This window comes from Hyperolius riggenbachi, chromosome 6 (assembly GCF_040937935.1).
Source record: "Hyperolius riggenbachi isolate aHypRig1 chromosome 6, aHypRig1.pri, whole genome shotgun sequence".
NCBI classification, from domain to species: Eukaryota; Metazoa; Chordata; class Amphibia; order Anura; family Hyperoliidae; genus Hyperolius; species Hyperolius riggenbachi.
The window spans coordinates 142,254,190-142,273,907 of record NC_090651.1 but is presented as its reverse complement, the minus strand read 5'-3'; the positions used below and the strand labels follow the sequence as shown (position 1 = coordinate 142,273,907).

At 46.7% G+C, this 19,718-nt stretch overlaps 2 protein-coding genes across 12 annotated transcripts in view; one reads left to right on the top strand and one right to left on the bottom strand.

Annotated features, from left to right (window-relative positions):
* Positions 1 to 5,058, bottom strand: part of RNPC3 (RNA binding region (RNP1, RRM) containing 3) — a 76,334-nt gene extending 71,276 nt beyond the window's left edge. For all 6 annotated transcript variants that reach the window (XR_011022061.1, XR_011022064.1, XR_011022062.1 and 3 more), the window contains exon 1: positions 4,806 to 5,058. Coding sequence is in view for 2 of the 6 variants with exons in the window: in XM_068240026.1 (XP_068096127.1) it covers positions 4,806 to 4,952 (147 nt within the window). In the remaining 4 variants the exon portion in view is untranslated. The remainder of the gene's footprint in view (positions 1 to 4,805) is intronic.
* The window catches only part of COL11A1 (collagen type XI alpha 1 chain), a 782,075-nt gene continuing 767,316 nt past the window's right edge, over positions 4,960 to 19,718 (top strand). For 4 of the 6 annotated variants that reach the window (XM_068240020.1, XM_068240025.1, XM_068240017.1 and 1 more), the window contains exon 1: positions 4,960 to 5,231. The gene's annotated coding sequence lies outside the window, so the exon portion shown is untranslated. The remainder of the gene's footprint in view (positions 5,232 to 19,718) is intronic. The other 2 variants (XM_068240024.1, XM_068240023.1) reach the window with 1 other exon arrangement.

Genomic DNA, 19,718 nt, shown 5'->3' with positions numbered 1-19,718 from the left:
TTCCTCCACACTCATCTCCCATAGAAGCGTGAACCACGGCCTCCTTGGCCAATAAGGTAATATAGCTATGATCATGCATGATTCTTTCAACAGCTTCTGGAGGAACTTCGCAATCAATGGGAACGGAGGGAAGGCATATCCCAGCTTGAATGTCCAAGGGTGTACTAGACAATCCGTCCCCAGAGCGGCTGGATGGTGATGCCGAGAAAAAAAGTTCTTCAACTTCGTATTCTTGTGCGATGCGAAGAGGTCTACCTGCGGAAGACCCCACTTCTGCACAATCTTCTGAAATACACTCGGGTTCAGGGCCCACTCGTGAGCATTGGAGAACTGCCTGCTGAGTCGATCTGCCAGAGTATTGCGACATCCTGGAAGGTAAGTTGCTGACAGAATGGAAAGATTGTTCTGCGCCCAATTCATGATGTGCGTAGTTTCCCTCAACATAGCCTGACTCCTTGTCCCCCCTTGTCTTCTGACATAGGAGACCGCTGTTGTGTTGTCTATTTGGAGTAGAACTGACTTTCCCAATACCAAGTGACGGAAGGCTCTGAGTGCTAAGAAGGCTGCTCTGAGTTCCAGAATATTTGACGGGATCTGATGAGGAAAGATTCTCCACTTCTCCTGTACACACATATCCTTGCAGTGTGCCCCCCATCCTTTCAAACTTGCGTCTGTTGTTATCACTACAGCTTCCTCCTGCTGAATCTGATGGCATAACTGCAGATGGTGCTTGCAGGTCCACCAATAAAGAGAGTTCCTTACTGACAGAGGTAGGACAAACTTCTGTAATAGATTCCTCTTGTTCCATCGACTGAGAAAAAAGTTTTGGAACACTCTTAAATTCCAATGGGCCCACTTCACCATCGGGATCACTGAAGAGAACGTCCCCAAAAGACTTAAGCACTGCTTCGCCAGAATGGTGTGCTGAGACAACACTACCCTCACCTTCTGCTGAATCATTATGATCTTCTGTGTGGGCAAACACTTTGTTCTCTTTCGTGATGAACCTGGCCCCCAGGAATATCATATCCTGTGATGGAGACAACTGGCTCTTTTGAAAGTTCACAAGCCAACCTAATCTCTGCAATTCCTGTAGAAGCAGCTGTTGATGTTGCAATAGCACTGACTGATTCTGATTGACAAGTAGGATATCGTCTAGGTAGTGGAAAACTCTCAGACCCTTCTGTCTCAAGGATGCTATTACTGGAAGAAGAACCTTGGAAAAGGTTCTGGGCGCTGTCGAGAGACCGAATGGCAGACTTTGGAATTGCCAATGCTTGTTGTTGATTGAGAACCTTAGGTACTTCTGAAAGCTGCGTCTGATTGGTATGTGTAGGTAAGCATCTGAGAGATCGACCGTTGACATCCAATCTCCTATCTTCACCATCCTTATAATAGTTTGCAGGGACTCCATTCTGAAATGTCGTATTTTTATATACTTGTTTAAGAACTTCAGGTCTAGAACCGGCCTCCAACCCCCTGACGTCTTTGGTACTAAGAATAAGGGAGAATAAACCCCTCTGCATCTGTCTTTTGCGGACACCGGTAGCACTGCTTCCACTTGTACCAGGGAGTCGACATACTCCTCCAAAACCAGACGTTTTTGCATATTTCTTGGCAATCTTGTTTCCACAAACCTTGCTCGGGGAGGAGTCTTCTTGAATTTCCAAGAGTGCCCCTTTTCTAAGGTCCTTTGAACCCAAGGATCGTCTACTGATTCCACCCAGTCTTTCCAAAAGTATCTCAATCTTGCTCCTACCGGGGGTGACTGGGTGGGCGCACCTTCAGAATGTCTTCTGACCTCCTGAACTGAGGGTAGACTTTGGTTTTCCTGTCTTGAGAAATGACGACTGCGAGCCCTTCCAGTTCTTGCTAAACTGTTTTCCTGGCCTGTAAGATTTGGCTTGCTGAAACCTCGCTGAGGTTTGCTTTCTGGATACTGGCTGACGAAAAGGACGGGGTTCTCCTATCCTGGGGTAGCAGCCCCGATTTTCCACCTGTTACCTTCGATATTGCTTCATCCATTTCTGGGCCAAAGAGATGCTTCCCATCAAAAGGGATCCTGCACCAATTATTCCTAGACGACTGGTCTGCCGACCACGGTTTTAGCCAAAGAGCTCTTCTTGCCGTTACATTATGAAGCATTGCTCTAGCCGATGACCTAATGGTGTCTATGGCCGCCTCTCCCATAATGTCAAGAGGGTTGCTGAAGGATACCGCGTCATCCATGGGAAGAGTTACATGGCGTGCCAATCTCATGATGGATGCATCCACCACTGGTGCAGACTCCATTATCTTTGCGTCCTCATCACTCAATGGGTATAGTTTTGCAAAACGATTTGAAAGCGATGGCTTCTGATCCACTTTGCTCCATTCTTTCGTAAAGATTTATTTAATTACCTTCATGAAAGGAAAGTTACTTGGCTGTCTATCCAAATGAGGATAGTACTTATCCGGCTCCTGTAGCGCTGCTTTGTCTTCCTCCCAATCTATTGCTGACTTTATTTCAGACACAAATGCTGGGATCAAGGCGAAGTCAAACCCCACTGGTGATGGCACTGCTGAGGTTGAAGCTTCCTCAGATTGAGCCTGCTGAGTCACAACTGTTGCTTGAGCCGCAGATAGTTTGTTAAACGATTCCTGCACTGCTTGCTGGATGAAGGACATAATCTGCTGATTGTCAGACTCCTTCTCCCGTCCTAACTCCATAAAGGGGGACTCACACACCATTTTATCTGGCATGGCTGGTTGCCCACATGACCAGCAAGCTGATTTTTCAGGCTGGACATCTCTAGCGGCTTTGTCTTGCTGTCCTGGAGACCTATGCCTCTGATAAGGACTAGGTGACCGCCTATTTGATCTATACCTATAAGATCTATACTCTGGCGAATAATCCCTTGAAGGAGATCTCCTAGGATAATGTCCACGCCTTGGTGAACGGCTCCTGCGGGAACCATAATATCTACTGGAATAATATCTCTTAGGAGACCTGCTCCTACTTGGAGATCGTCTATTAGATTGACGCCTCTGGGGCGATTGTCTCTTTTTATCAGACTTCTTGTCACGTTTCTTTGGCGACTTTTCCCTTGATGCTCCCTCTTCCCTTGATCGAGAACGAGGCACCTCTGAGGATTGGCGACTTTTAGACCCCATGCTCCTCTCTCCTCCCTCTTGCGGACTGTGGAGACACAAAAAAATATGTTTCCACTAAAAAACATCCGCTTCACAATCTAAGGGAGATAGCGCTCTTTTCCAGATAGTCACTACAAAAAAACACCCTGGTGCTGAAAATTTAAAATAGAAAACCTTGCTCCAATACCTCTCCTGAGCATTAGGAATCTCCTGAGAATCCTCCATCTTTAAAAGAGAAAACACATGTCCAGGCATAAATAATCTAAGAATAATGCATTTTACCTGTCTTGAAGAGACTTTTCCATGCCCCCCATACCTTCATACACCAAGCGAGATAGTTGAAGGACCGGCTGCCAGAAACCACCAGGACTCCAGAAATGCTTCCCTGAGCGGTACCGCCAGCTGACACGCTGACACCCGCTCTACGCTTCCGGGAATGCGCTGTTTTCCTCCACTGTTCGGGCCAATGAAGTAGGCAGCTGAACGCTCGCGAGATCTGTGACGTCACCTAGTGGAGGAATGCCTTGAGAGGGAGCGAGGGCGGAAGAATCCGCCGCTACTAGCAGCAACAGCTGCACTCAGCACCAGGAAGCAGCTCTAAGGGAAGGTGTTCCCTGCATATGTAAGCCCCCTTTAGAGGCCGCAATGCTCGCCACGGAGCGGGAGAGGCTGAACCCGCCACAGACTGCCTTATACCCCAGCAATAAGGGGCAATAAAAAAGTGGCAGAAAAAAGAAGCAAACCTGTCCACACAAGGACAGAAGAAAAGAGAATGGCGGGGGGGGGGGCGGGGTTGTTTAATTTATAAGCAAGTCTGTCCTATGGGGTCAGGGGGCGGGGCCTAACCCAGTAGTATGCCGCCATCTCTGTATCCAGGAAAGCAATTTTTTGTTTTTCTTAACATCTTAGTAAGGGGGCTTTTAGGACCATTGTAGTCCCTTACACACTTCAATGAGTTCTGGGTCACCATGAGCTTGCTGGTTAGTCTGTACCTGTTGGAAGGGAGGCAGCCTTGCAGGGAGACAGGTAGATGAGAGAGAGGGGACATGGGTGCCACTGCCAGATATGTGTAGAGCACACATACTGGCTATAACGTGCTGCCCATTATAGGCTGGCTGTTCCGTAGTTGTGCACAGTGAACACATTGGAAACTTTTGGCTCAGCACAGCTCAGTAACTTTGCAGACAGTGTGATTGCAGGGCAATATAATCCTCCTGCACTCGGCACTAAACAGCTGCACTTATCTTCTGGGAATGCTTTCTTTCACTGTGCGACCTTTTCTTTCAAAGTATACAGATGAACATATAGGTGAAATATATGTAAAGCATATGACTTCAGCATGTGGGTATTGTGTGCAAACATTTCTGCTCTCTGCTCGTCCCTCCTCCCTTCTCTGTCCACTCCCTGCCCTGTGTCCATCTTCTCCCCTTCTCTGTGTGTCCACCCCCTCCCCTTCTCCTGTCCACAGACCTGTCCTGCTGTTCATTTCACCCCCGAATGCTTCCGGTAGTAAAATGATCCGAGATTCCGATCAAAGATCCGGATCTCTTCAATGATCCGATTCGAATCATCCGGATCATTGAAAAGATCCGAACTTCCCATCCCTAGTAGACTATGGGCTGTGTACGACAGTTTAATAGGTTGCACATATTTTCACTTCCATGTCCCCTTACCAGGCTCCCCCGGGTCCTCCTGGTACGCAGGCGAACACTGATCGCTCCGCTCCTCTGCAGCAGCTCCTTCTGCTCCTCCGGACTGAGCTGTGCGGGCAGATGCCGGACCAGCAGCGTATTCCTGCCCTGCACATCCATATCCCTCATCTCTAGCTCTCCACCACACACACAGCAGCATGGATCCACATCCGGTTACGCTGCACACTTCCTGAGCAAGTCTCATGTGATTGTCGTGAAGGCGCCATCTTGGGTTTACCGAAATAAGCTTGCCAGCCACAGCCAGCTTACCACTGATAGCCGCACGCCATCGCCACCTACCGGCCACTGCAACCAAAGCATCGCCACGGCGTCAGCATCGCCACGGCGTCTCCTTACTCTAGTCTCCAGTCTCCACCACGCAGTACTTTTCAGTGAGGGGATGGCGGGGTGAGGCAATCTATGATAATTTCATTTTACCATCTGATATACGTCTATTTTTTAACTGTATTATTATGTCGAACAGCAGAGTTAATTCCATGTCTTGGCGACTTGAAGTACTCCTGAATGAAACATACTGAATGAAGCCCATGGTGGCCTCCTCATAAAGATTTTTACATAACTTTGACGAATGACTCCCATGGGGGATCAGGACCTGTTTCACTTGGGTGACATTGCTGGGTGGGCTGCACATATGCTTGTGTAAACGAGGACTTTTCCATTAAAGGGTTTATTTAACTGTTTGTTAAACTATCAAGGTTGCCCTTTTGTGTTGTGCATGCCCCCTGGCGGGCAATGGGTAACTTTCCTGGCTCCCTACCACACTGATACTCTGTCGATTCGTCCATTAATGTAGCTGATTGAGGTCTCCCTTAGGGAGGTCTCGTTCCCCTCCCTCGACTCCATCCCCCCCTGTCAATATCCCCCTCCCCCTTCCTCCCCCCCTCCCTCCCCAGCCTTGGTGCACGATTCCCAATGGGGTTTATAGTATATAGGTATACCGTGAAACTAACACAGTGGATCATTCCTCAGGGACAGATACCTTATAAGTTAGAATAATGCACACAAGTGGTTCTTACAGTACATGACATACCATGCAGAACCGATAGCATTTGTAGGATGTGTTGACCTGTGACCATATGATATGTGACAGCACATGTCATGGGACACAATAATTGTACAAAATGTGAATTCTGCAGACAATTTGGTCATGCACTCACACATAGCACACAATGCATCGGGTATAGTGATCCCTTGAGCACCACTGGTGTATATAAGTGAACCTAATAGTGCACGAGATGTATGTCCAACAGGGCATGACAGATGTTCTATGCTATACTTGGCTGTGACTACGTGGCATCCGACAGGTTACAACACTTGGCACAACAAACAAGCGTATTTGACTGCTTGGTGTATTGTCTAAACAAGCGGTCTTTGTAGTGCCTCACATGCGTGAACTCTTCACATCCCCTGTCTTACATCTGCCACCAAGTGACATTGAACACTGATGCAGCTATCGGAGGAATCAGAGGGGGAGGGCTAAGCTCGATGTACTCTCATGGCGTGCGCTCTTTTGTTGATGTTTGGTTTGGGTCACTATGACAACCGTTCCTCGCGCACTTTCATTGGCGGCAATGGGAGGGCGGGCTCCACGCACCCGGCCGACATTCCCCTCAGCGGCGCCGTAGTGCGTGCGGACGTGACGTCACCTTCTGTGACGCCTCCTCTAGCAAATCCCCGCAGCCGTCCATTAGCAATTAGCAGCTCAGGAGACCCATACGGAATACACAGGAAGGGGCACAATGTGGCGGCAACACAGGGGAAGATTGAGGATGGATACATATATGGAGGAGGTACCTAAAGGAGGGGGTGGAAACGGAGGGGTGTATTTAAACCATGCAGCTCAGTTCACGCTCAGCTCTGACTTGAGCGGGTTGCTGGGGGAATCTCTGTTGCTTGGTGGGGGGACTGCTATCTTGTATATATGTATATAGTGCAACTATTTGTGTATCACATACTCCTGACGACGCCTCTATAAGTGAGGTGAAACAATTGTTGAGTGGCACCCTAATGTTTTTTGACACTATTTCCTCACGCTACACACCTCAATGGTGATTCCAGTCTTTACCCAGCCACCTTCTGTGAAGGTTTATTTATCCCCTATGGGGCTTTGCTCTGTTGATATATACCAATAGGCTGAGTATACATGTCATTACCAGCCGACTCAACAAAGCAATTGGTGCATAACCTATACTCATGAGTTCCCACGAGTTATATCCAGCATACAAATTATTTGGCAGTTATTGAATCTCTGCGGGATAGCTACACCCTACCAAACCAGTGTGGGGGGGATCAGCAAAGACCCCTGCAGAGACACACTGCCTGCATGCAACTCTCGTGTGACTCTGCCGAGACTTTTCTGAATGTATAACCAATCATATGCACCTTTATTTTAGCAAATCTCTGTGATCAGAGCAACATATATCTCAGTGCTCTGACTGAGAGAAGAGAGACCCCATCCTTAGTCTCTCTATAACATATGTACTTCAGGTTAAGCCGATTATAGGGCAAAGTGTTGCATATTTATTTTACCTGTACGCCACTTCGGTAGTGTGATTAGATTTGCACATATGCTTGTCAGCTGTGTAGCTGACAACTACGCGCTGTGTTTCTGTGAGGGGGGAGGGGAGAGAATGAAGGGACAAGCGGTGTGTGCATGATGTCATGCATTGGGCCGGGGAGTGGCGCAAACGATGGGATCGGCATTGCTAAGGGTGAGTAGATTCACACAGCGGATCGCCTACAGGTCGGTGGTCGCCGTACACAAGCTTGATTATCGGCTGCCTCAGGTGTGTGTAAGTACAGTGACCAGATTTTTCTGGGTCCAACCTGGGGGGCGGTGTTCGCTGGAAAATGGGCGTGGCCATGACGTTGTATGGGCGGAGCGTAACCGTAACCCCAAAGCAGGAAATATAGCCAACTATGACCATTAAATAATAAATGCTGCAACAGTTACTCCAGACACTAGAAAATAAACACAATTGTTATACTATATAATTTGTGGGCAACATTTCAGCAGAAAACAAATGCAATTTGGGCAACATTTCAGCAGAAAACAAATGCAATTTGGGCAACATTTCACAAGAAAATAAACGCAATGTGGGCAGCATTTCAGCAGAGAATAACACAATGTGGGCAACATTTCAGCAGAAAATAATGCAATGTGGGCAACATTTTAGCAGAAAATAACGCAGTGGGCAACATTTTAGCAGAAAATAACGCAGTGGGCAACATTTCACCTGCAAAAAAAAGGAATTTACTCACCTGACAGAAGTCTCCTCTGGCCGGCTGGCCTCTGGCGTGCAGCTCCCCGGACGATCTTCCTCCTGCAGTCTCCCACACTGAATTGAGTAGCAGGGCTACGGGAAGATGGCGCCCGAAGCCCTGTACTGGAGACACAAATAGTCTCCAGTACAGGGCTTCGGACACTATCTTCCTGTAGCCCTGCTCTGCCTGCCGGAAGACTATGCAGGCTGTGGCGGGGCTGCGGGCTATGAACTGGCGCAGCGTCTATTAGACACTGTGGCCAGTTCATGCAATCGTAAAGTGGCCAGAGTCCCGCGGCCGGTGTCCCGGCTAAAAGCGGGACGGTTCCCGGGACCTCATGCAGCCTGGGACAGGGGACTCCGAATCCAGGACCTGTCCCGGGTAAAGCGGGAAGTATGGTCACCATAGTGTAAGAGTCTTTAAGGACTTCCGAGGCGACACTTTTAATCTATTTTTACTAACTTGGGGCTTTTCCAGCACCAATAAGCTTCGGTCTTCCTTGATGTCCCGCTGGCCCGCCGTAAAGATCATCGGCCGGCGGGTTGTCGCGCATGCGCCGGTGCACATACCCACGCGTCCATATCATTGGGCACGTACTACTCTCCTTGGCCTACTCGTCTCTCCTTTACTCCTGAGTTTCCGCCTAGGAGATCATTTTTCATCTTCTCTTTCAAAAAATGTTCTGCACTTCGATTGAAAATGTACTAAAACATAGATGAAAAAGAATTAATAAAATAATTCTTAGTATTTTCTTGCTTTCTGGTGGTATAGAAGGCATTTTATTGATAAGGTGTGAACATATCACGGACCCAGTGACCAACTGTGCAAAGTTTAAAAACCCTGCCATTAACACTATAGGAATGGCTGCAGTTTACATTTTCCCAGTGAAATTTGTATTTGTCTCCACCCACTGAGGACCCGGCGTTGCCTGTGTATGCATTTGACTGGTGTTGCCTCCGCCCACTTTTTAACCCTAACGCACAAACACTCAATGACCAAGTTTATGAGCTGTGGGGTCCTTGGCAACAATAATTTGTATATTCCCATAGAAATTAAACAAATCAGATTGGCTGTTTTTGGCTTCACCCCCTCTCCAGCATTTGAACCCCAGTCACCCAATGACCAACTGTAGCAGGTTTAAGGCATCTGCTATTAACAGTGTAAAAATGGCAGCAATTTAAATATTCCACTTAAAAATCAACAGGTGAATTTTGATTGGCTATTATAGGCTCCACCCACTTCCCTGAATATTAATCTCAGCCACTCAGTGACCATCTGGGCAAAGTTTGGGAACCCTGCCATAAACAGTGTAAGAAGGGCTGCAGTTTACACTTTACCAGTGAAATTTGTTTTTGGCTCCGCCCACTTTTTGTAACCTGGACACAAAGTCACTACTCAATGACTACTTACCAGCGAAACATGTCAGGTGGACCTGGCGTGGCTTATTAGCTGGACGCTGTGCCCCCGCCAACCTGCCGAGTTGCACCGCACACTGTGGGATTTCGAGCGGCAACACGCCTATGCATTCAACCGCATGATTACCTGAGGCTGGAGAGACTCCCCTTTGGAGGACCAATCTGGTTGATACCAACTCCAAGACCCTCTATACAATAGCCACAGTGGCCGGCATCCTGCACCCTGGATACAGGAGATCAGTACCACCACGGATCTGGGTGAATCACCTGAGACAACAAGGTTGTATACAGCCATTATGAATGACATCCGGATGGTAAGATAAAACTGACATCTTGCATGGAAAGCTGGCTTTCTGGTTTGCACCGCTGTTTATGCGCTTCTGACGGCTTACTGGCTTGCACTGCTGCTTATACGCTTCTGATGCCTATGCCGCTTCTTTTATGTGCATTATTGAAAGACATTACCCAGTTAGCTTGAATGAACAGTTCAGCACCTTACTTATTACCAATTATTGGTTTTGCTGGCAGCCAGTGCTGTTCAATACAGCTGATGCTTGGAACTATATCTGTGAACACAGTGCTTATCGGTCTTCCCAGTCGGTCCCTTTAACCTCCTTGGCGGTATGAAAAATACCGCCAGGAGGGAGCGCAGCAGGTTTTTTTAAAAAAAAATTTTTTTTTAATCATGTAGCGAGCCGAGGGCTCGCTACATGATAGCCGCTGCTGAGCGGCACCCCCCCGCCCGCTTCGATCGCCTTCGGCGATCTCCGATCAGGAAATCCCGTTCATAGAACGGGATTTCCTGGAGGGCTTCCCCCGTCGCCATGGCGACGGGGCGGGATGACGTCACCGACGTCACTGACGTCGGGACGTCATTGGGAGTCCCGGGCCACCCCTCGGCGCTGCCTGGCACTGATTGGCCAGGCAGCGCTGGGGTCTGGAGGGGGGGGGGGGGCCCGCGCCGCAGCAGATAGCGGCGATCGCAAAGGGGCCGGCGGCGATCAGAGTGCTGGCGCAGCTAGCAAAGTGCTAGCTGCGTCCAGCAAAAAAAAAATTATTAAAATCGGCCCAGCAGGGCCTGAGTGGCACCCTCCGGCGGCTTACCCCGTGTCACACACGGGGTTACCGCCAAGGAGGTTAAAGAGAATCTGTATTGTTAAAATCGCACAAAAGTAAACATACCAGTGCGTTAGGGGACATCTCCTATTACCCTCTGTCACAATTTCGCCGCTCCTCGCCGCATTAAAAGTGGTTAAAAACAGTTTTAAAAAGTTTGTTTATAAACAAAAGTAGGTTGATGTACAGTATGCCCACACATAGAAAATACATTCATACACAAGCAGGCTGTATACACCCTTCCTTTTGAATCTCAAGAGATCATTTGTGTGTTTCTTTCCCCCTGCAGCTATCTTCCACTGAAGTGTCAGGCTGTTTCTTCCTGCAGAGTGCAGACAGCTCTGCCTGTATGTAATTCCTCAGTATGTGAAAGCCCAGCCAGCTCAGAGGAGGATTTATCCAGCTTGTAAAAGATAAGAGAGAAGAAAGAAGCTGCCCTAATCTAAATAATACACAGGCAGTGTGCAGAGAGGGGCCTGGTGGGGGGAGATGCATCACAGAACCACAACACTGAAGAACTTGGCAGCCTTCCAGACACAGGCCGACAAGTCTGACAAGAGAGAGATAAGTTGATTTATTACAGAGATGGTGATAGTAAAACGTGCTGCATTAAGCCAGAATACATTAGAATAGCTTTTGGAACTTGTAGGATGATAAAAAACAGGATGCAATTTTTGTTACGGAGTCTCTTTAAAGAAAACCGGAATCCTGTTTTTGTTTTTGATTTTTGTTTTTCATTTCTTTACTTGGATCCAGTGATTCAGAACTTATTGTGCTAGTATGAGTGTGAAGGTACTGGCATGGTCGCGGGGTGGCCACCCAGCTAATTTTTAATGTTGATTGTTTGTGTGTCTGTTTTGTCTTTTTGATACAATAAAGGAATACATCTTTATAAATTTTGGCATTAACTGTGGGTTGTGTTAGCCTCACTCTCTACTCCTTTTCTTATCCTGCTGTTTATCACTACTCAATGACCAAGTTTGTGAGCTTTGGGGTCCTTGGCATCAATAATTTGTATTTTCCCATGAAATGAAACAAATCTGATTCACTGTTTGTGGCTCTGTCCCCTTTTCTGAATTTGAACCCCAGTGACCCAATGAGCAACTGTACCAGGTTTGAGGCTTGTGCCATTAACAGTGCAAGAATGGCAGCAATTTTAATATTCTCCTTGAAAAGCTACATGTGATTTTTGATTGGCATTTTTAGGCTCCACCCACTTTTGTGAATATTAATCCCAGTCACCCTGTAACCAGCTATGCTAAGTTTCAGAACCCTTCTATTAAAAGTGAAAAAGGGCTGCAGTTTACAATTTCCCAGAAAAATCTGTTTTTGACTCCACCCAGTTTTTGTAACCTGGACACACAGTCACTACTCAATGACCAAGTTTGTGAGCTTTTGGGTTCCTGGCATCAAAATTGTGCTTATGGAAGCAGTTTATCCAGCAAAGAAATCTGGCTGTTTTTAGCTCAGCCCCTTTAGGGCCCGTTTCCACTAGTGCGGTGCGAATCGCTGGGATTCCACCGCTGACAAAATCGCATGCGGATGCGATTCCGCATGCGATTTTTGCCGCGATTTCGCATGCGATTTCGCATAGGCAGGCTATCAGCAATTTTAACCATGTCACTGCCTGGCTCAATGTACATTCGTTTTAGTGCGATTTCGCAACGCATGTGCGTTTTCCCCTATTAAATACATTGCCTGCGAATCGCCTGCATTCCACACGCAGGCGAATTCTGCAGGCCCTACCGTGCAGAAAAATCCTGCACAGAAAAACGCACCATAAAACTGACAAGTGGAAACAGTCTCATCCACTTGTATTAGTTATGCGAATCCGCATGCAGACAACGCATGTGGATTCACTCTAGTGGAAACGGGCCCTTACTGAATTTGAACCCCAGACACTTAACAACAGCAGGTTTGAGGCCTCTGCTATTAACAGTGTAAGAATGGCTGCAGTTTCAATATTCCCCTTGAAAATCAATAGGTGAATTTTGATTGGCTCTTGTAGGCTCCACCCACTTTTCCGAATATTAATCCTAGTCACCAACTGTGTGAAGTTTGAGAACCGTGCCATTAACAGTGTAAGAAAAGCTGCAGTTTACATTTTTCCATGTAAAAAGTTGTTTTTGGCTCCGCCCACTATTTCTAACCTTGACATACAGTCACTTAATGACCAAGTTTATGAGCTTTGGGGTCCTTGGCATTAATAAGTTTCATTTTACTATTGATATTAAACAAATCTGATTGGCTGTTTTTGGCCCGCTCCCTTCAGAATTTAAACCCCAGTCTCCCAGTGACTGTAGCAGATTTTAGACCTCTGCCATTAAGAGTGTAAGAATGGCAGCAATGTAAATATTCCCCTTGAAAATCAAAAGGTGAATTTTGATTGGCTGCTATAGGCTCCACCCACTTTCCTGAATATTAGTCCCAGTCACCCAGTGGCCAACTGTGTCACATTTGAGAACCCTGCCAATAACAGAATGGCTGAAATCAATCTAACAAATCTGATTGGCTGTTTGTGGCTCTACCCCTTTAGTGAATTTGTACCCCAGTCACCCAATGACTGACTGTATCAGGTTTGAGGCCTCTGCCACTAACAGTGTAAGAATGGTAGCAATGTAAATATTCCCCTTGAAAATCAATAGGTAAATTTTGATTGGCTGTTGTAGGCTCCACCCACATTTCTGAATATTCATCCCAGTCACCCAGTGGCCAATTGTGTAAAGTTTGGGAACCGTGCCATGTAAAAAATGTAGTTGTTGGCACTGCCCACTTTTTCTACCTTTGACATGCAGTCACTCTTATCAAGTTTATCAGCTTTGGGGTCCTTGGTATCAATACTTTGCAGTGTTCTCCCCAGAATTATTTTCCAGCCGGGTGGCATGAAATAGTAGCCGGGTGGCATGAAAAAGTAGCCGGGTGGGTCGAGATGAGAATGCAGGGCAACTCTGCTTACAGCATAGGAGGAGGTGAGCCGATGACAGCCGAGTGGTCACCAAATCTAGCCGGGTGGAGCACCCGGCTAAAAGAGCCTGGGGAGAACACTGCTTTGTATATTCCCATTGAAAAATAAACAAATCTGGCTCTTTGTGGCTCCGCCCCCTTTCTGAATTTGGACCCTAGTCACCCAGTGACCAACTGTACCAGATTTGAGGCATCTGCTTTTAACAGTATAAGAGAATGGTAGCAGCTTAAGGGCTCGTTTCCACTATTGCGGTGCAGAATCGCCTGGATTCCACCGCTGTTGAAATTCCATGAATTAGCATGCGGATGCGAATTTTTGCGCGTTTTTTGCCGCGAATTCGCATGCGAATTCGCATAGGTGAGGGTATATGCGAAATTAACCATGTCACTGCCTGTTTGAATTACATTGGTACCTATGCGAATTCGCATACCATAGCCGCATGCGAATTTCCTATTAAATACATTAGCGGCGATTCGCATGCATTCCACTCGCAGGCGAATTCGTTGGCTCTTTTGTGCGTTTTTTTACCGCTGAAAAAAACGCACCTCAACAACGCTACAGTGGAAACAGGCCCATCCACTTGCATTACATGTGCGAATCTGCATGCGTTGGACGCATGCAGATTCGCGATAGTGGAAACGAGCCCTGAATAATCCCTTTGAAAACCAAAAGGTGATTTTTTTTATTGGTTGTTGTAGGCTCCACCCACCTTCCAAAATCTTAATCTCAGTCACCCAATGACCAACTGTGCAAAGTTTGAGAACTCTGCCATTAACGGTGTAAGAATGGCTGCAGTTTATATTTTCCCAGTAAAAGTTGGTTTTGGCTCCGCCCACTTTTTGTAACCTTGACACACAGTCACTCAATGACCAAGTTTGTGATCTTTCAGGTTCCTGGCATCAAAAATGTGTGAATGGAAGCAGTTTATCCACCAAGGAAATCTGATTGGCTGTATGTGGCCCCGCCCCATTAGTGAATTTAGACCCCAGTCACCCAATGGCCGACTGTAGCAAGTTTGAAGCCTCTGCCATTAAAAGTGTAAGAATAGCAGTAGTTTCAATATTCCCCCTTGAAAATCAATAGGTGAATTTTGATTGGATGTTTTAGGCTTCACCCATTTTCTTGAATCTTAATCGGATTCACCCAGTGACCAGCTGTGTCAAGTTTGAGACCCCTGCGATTAACAGTCTAAGAATGGCTGCAGTTTACATTTTCCCATTTCAAATGAACGGCTGAAATTTGATTGGCTGTTTTATGCTCCGCCCACTTTTCCTGGATTTGTAACCTCGGTCACCAAGTGACCAACTGTGCCATGTGTGGGGACTCTGGCTTGATTACTGTTAGAATGGCAGCCTTTTACATTTTTTCCATTGACTTGAATGGGTGAAATCTGATTTGCTGTTTGTAGCTCCACCCACGTATGCAGGGGGGACCCGAGACCCCCAGAACATATCATCCCAGGTAGTAAGGGATCTGTATACCAAGTTTCGTTCAAATCGGTCAAGCCGTTTTTGCATGATTGCGGCACATACACACACACACATACATACATCAGATTTTATATATATAGATTAGTCTCACAGAGGTAATCATTATATTCACCTGTGGTGGATGCCTATCCAGATTCAAACCGCATTAAAATCACCCACCCACCTTTCCTACAGAACTGGCCTAACAATGGGTGCCCAAGGCTCCATGAGTTTGTTACCCGAGGTACAATTAAATCTTTCTCATAAATGTCCACTTTAAGACCTGACATAACGCTTACTCATTGGCAATACTTCCAAATTCGACACTTCATGAATTCTTTTAAAACCAAATTGAACTGTTCTAAACCACTTTCTCCTTTTAAAAATGTATTTTAGCTGATGTAAAACCTGGACACCTAATCTCCTTACTATACCAAATGCTTCTGTCTAGACCTGAGATGGAGAAATTTAAATTCCAATCCCAATGGGAGGAAGACTTGGGCAAAACATGGGATGACGAGCAGTGGCAGAAAATCCTTACACTCAATCAAAAGGGGTCCCTTATCGCCAATACCCAGGAACTTGGGTACAAAATGATATCCAGATGGCAAAAAACCCCAGTAATCTTGCACAAGATTTACCCTTCAACTCCTGACACTGGCGATGTGGTCTACACATGGGTACCCTGTTCCATCTGTTCTAGACATGCCCACTGATCCAACCTTTTCGGCTAAAACTACACCAGCTGATGGAGCAGATCCTATCCGATAAGATAGACTTCTTCTCCATGATTCCCAGGAACCTGTTAAATTGTACAAGCGATCTCTGATGGTCCACATGGTCAATGCTGCTAGAGCTCTCATACTACTTAACTGGAAATCTACTACACCTCCTGTCAGGAACCGGCCCCGCGGCAAGCCTGCAGATACGGTTCCCGACTGCGGGTTTGACCAGATCAAGAGGGGAAGCAGCCTTAGTCGAGCTAACACAAGGTTGTGACCCTTCAAAACACTTCTCACTGCCACCACTAGCTGTTGCTACTAGACACTTCCACTCTGCTGTCGAGTGATCTGCACGCCATCCGCGTTTCCGTATTCGGGTCAGCTTTGCGCTTTAGGCCGAATATGGGAACGCGACACACACAGTACAATCGTACAGTAGCACGGCACAATCAGGAACGGAACTTGTAATGCAAGTTACACTGCAGTCTCTCCTTCTAGGCTATAAGCGTTAGTTTAGTACAGCAGAAGTCGAACTTATTAAATAACGTTTTAATATTCTAGAAAAAGTGGAACAATGCAGAAAATAATATATACAAAAGATTTACAAAAACAAAGTAAAAGTTGCAAAGTAAAAGTTACAACAATACACACAAGACAGGTTGCAGAAATAAAAGGGAAATAAACGTTACCAGCATATAGATCTGGGCGTTGTTGCGAGGGGCACGCAGTTCTGGTCCGACCAGGTTAGTCCTAGCGTATGGTTGCTAGCCCCAGAGAACTACGAGTTGTGACTATCCTAGCTGAGGTTTTATAGCCAGATTTGGGGCCTGGGGCATTTAAGGTTCAGTCCCAAATTGTTTGCACAGAACGCTTGTCATATCCCTTCTGTGATATGCGAACTTCAAAGGGTTCCTGTTTTAGCTTTTGAAGTTTGCATATTTCAAACACTCAAACGCCTCCAGACCAATATTCAGACCACAGGTAAAATTATATTTTAACACACACATCAAAAGATTCTTGCGTAAGGCTTGCAGTTGGCTGATAGTGTAATGGTTAAGGGCTCTGCCTCTGACACAGGAGACCAGGGTTCGAATCTCGGCTCTGCCTGTTCAGTAAGCCAGCACTAATTCAGTAGGAGACCTTTGGCAAGTCTCCCTTACACTGCTACTGCCAATAGAGCGCGCCCTAGTGGCTGCTGCTCTGCTCTGGCGCTTTGAGTCCGCAAGGAGAAAAGCGCAATATAAATGTTATTTGTCTTGTCTTGTCTTCCTGCTTCTCAACATACGAGCAGGCTTGTCATATGTAAATTCCAGAGTTTCCTGTTAGCCTTGCAAACTCAATTAGTCCGATTGTATTTTGGCCAACAGGCAGCTGTTTACATGAATACAAAGATCAAAGCAATGCACCACCTTTGCAATATGCCGGACAAAAGGGGATCGTTACCTAATTACCTGTATCCTTGATGGTGGCCCCAGTGTCCAGAGGACACTGAATGCTAATGTACTGTTGCATGGCCATGCAGACAATCCAATTAGCAGTGTCCAACAGGAACTGAATTCAGTGTTCCCAGAGGAACTGAATACAGATGCTCAAAGTACTTCATCCTGTCATACAGACAATCACAGCTTCCCCCCAAAATCAGACTGGCTGACATACTGTGATGAATAGCGGAAAAGCCGCCGCATGTTCTGACAGTAAGGCGGCTGATTCCGCGTCTGATGCGGCGGTTTGTCCGCGTCAGCATGCGTCTGGGTTGTCTGGAACTGGTGGTGCACATGGGAGGAATGGCGTGGGGGCCGCCGCGTGTTCTGACGGTAAGGCGGCGGATTCCGCGTCCAGTGCGGCGGTTTCCCCGCAGCAACATGTGTCTGGGCTGTCTGGACCTAGTAGTGGACACAGATGGAGAGCTACGCGCGCGCACGCGCGCTGCAAGACAAGCTCTTTATACCAATAGGAGAAAGATCAGCTGATCAGGGCGGTCAGCTGATCCCTGCTCAGTCAGTGATTGGTTGATGGGAGCTGGGCGGCGCTGTGGAGTGCTTTACTATATATATCTCTTGCTGTTCAGTTGCTGGTTGTCTGGCGTTGCGAATGCCTAAGTGTTAACACTCATACTTTAGTCAGATCCTTCAGTGTGGTGGAACCAGGAGGACCTGGGAATCCACACTTAGCCAGTTACTGTATATCATCTGTGTTATTCTCTAGCATAGTTACAGGGTGTTGAGATCACGGCCCTCACACCCCAAACTAGGAATACTGTATATCATCTGTGTTATTCTCTAGCATAGTTCCAGGGTGCTGAGATCACGGCCCTCACACCCCAGACTAGGAATACTGTATATCATCTGTGTTATTCTCTAGCATAGTTCCAGGGTGTTGAGATCACGGCCCTCACACCCCAGACTAGGAATACTGTATATCATCTGTGTTATTCTCTAGCATAGTTCCAGGGTGTTGAGATCACGGCCCTCACACCCCAGACTAGGAATACTGTATATCATCTGTGTTATTCTCTAGCATAGTTCCAGGGTGTTGAGATCACGACCCTCACACCCCAGACTAGGAATACTGTATATCATCTGTGTTATTCTCTAGCATAGTTCCAGGGTGTTGAGATCACGGCCCTCACACCCCAGACTAGGAATACTGTATATCATCTGTGTTATTCTCTAGCATAGTTCCAGGGTGTTGAGATGACGGACCTCACACCTCAGACTAGGCCTTGTTCTGATATCTGTTATGACCTGTAGCGTTCCTGACTATTCTTCTGATCTCTGATTTGGTACTTTGCATATCTGATTCTCTGTTGCCTGTCTGACCTTCTGGCTGTCACCCCCCGCAGGGTGTCCAGCCTTTCTGCAGGGGTCCCCTGCTCTACAGAGGGGACACTGCTCCTTATTAGTCAGGGACTCCCTCTCCAGGTGTCCTTGACTGCAGTAGAGTCTTCTCTACTTATTGGACCACCTGCTACCCCGGTGGTCCAAAGGTTACTGTTGCACCAAAACACTTACACACTCAGGTGTCTAGAGGTTAGACATATTTGATTATTGGCGATTCTGCAGATCCCCAATAATCAGGTATATCTGTATTCTTGGGGATACTGCAGATCGCCAAGAATCAGATTCTCTCTCTGGTTGCTGACACCTATCATTACACATACACATGGGACACAGCCAGAAAATGTGAAAATATGGCTTCTGTATTATCCCAACATCATGACTAGCTGCGATATCATGACACCTCCATCGACCAAGGCATGAATTAAACGAGTAGACTCTATCGAAAACAATTATTCTCTCTGAAGATCGTAACGAACAATACTCCATTACTTGGTTGGTCTGGACAGTGTTCCAATGCTTGAAGGACTACAATACTATCCTGAATACATGATACATCCTGTCCCTTTTTGAAGAGGCATCATGATCTCTTTAGTCTCCACTTACCTTATTTTTTTCCCCTCCTTTTCTTTTCCTTTAATTTTGTTGTCCTCTTTCTCTTGTCGACACAGAGTGTGGGTTGACATGCTCCTTCACTCCATTATTCTTGATATTATTCATGCTGTTCATATACCTACTGTCAGTGGCATAGCTAAGGAGTTGTGGACCCCAATGCAAGTTTTACAATGGGGCCCCCAAGCACTCTATACATAGCAATTAATACGGCGCACCGAAACCTGCCAATGACAAGCACAGTGTCTGAAGTGCATGAAGGGGATGGAGAACAGTTTGTTAATGATTACCGCTATTCAAAGTATCTATAGAAGTTATAATTATGAACACAGGACCAATAGAGAGCTGATACTGTAGTTGAGAGAGGGCCCTTTGGGACCCCTCTGGCCCAAGGGCCCCGATGCGGTGGCTACCTTTGCAACCCCTACTGCTACGCCCCTGCCTACTGTACTTTTTACTTGTAAATTGTATATG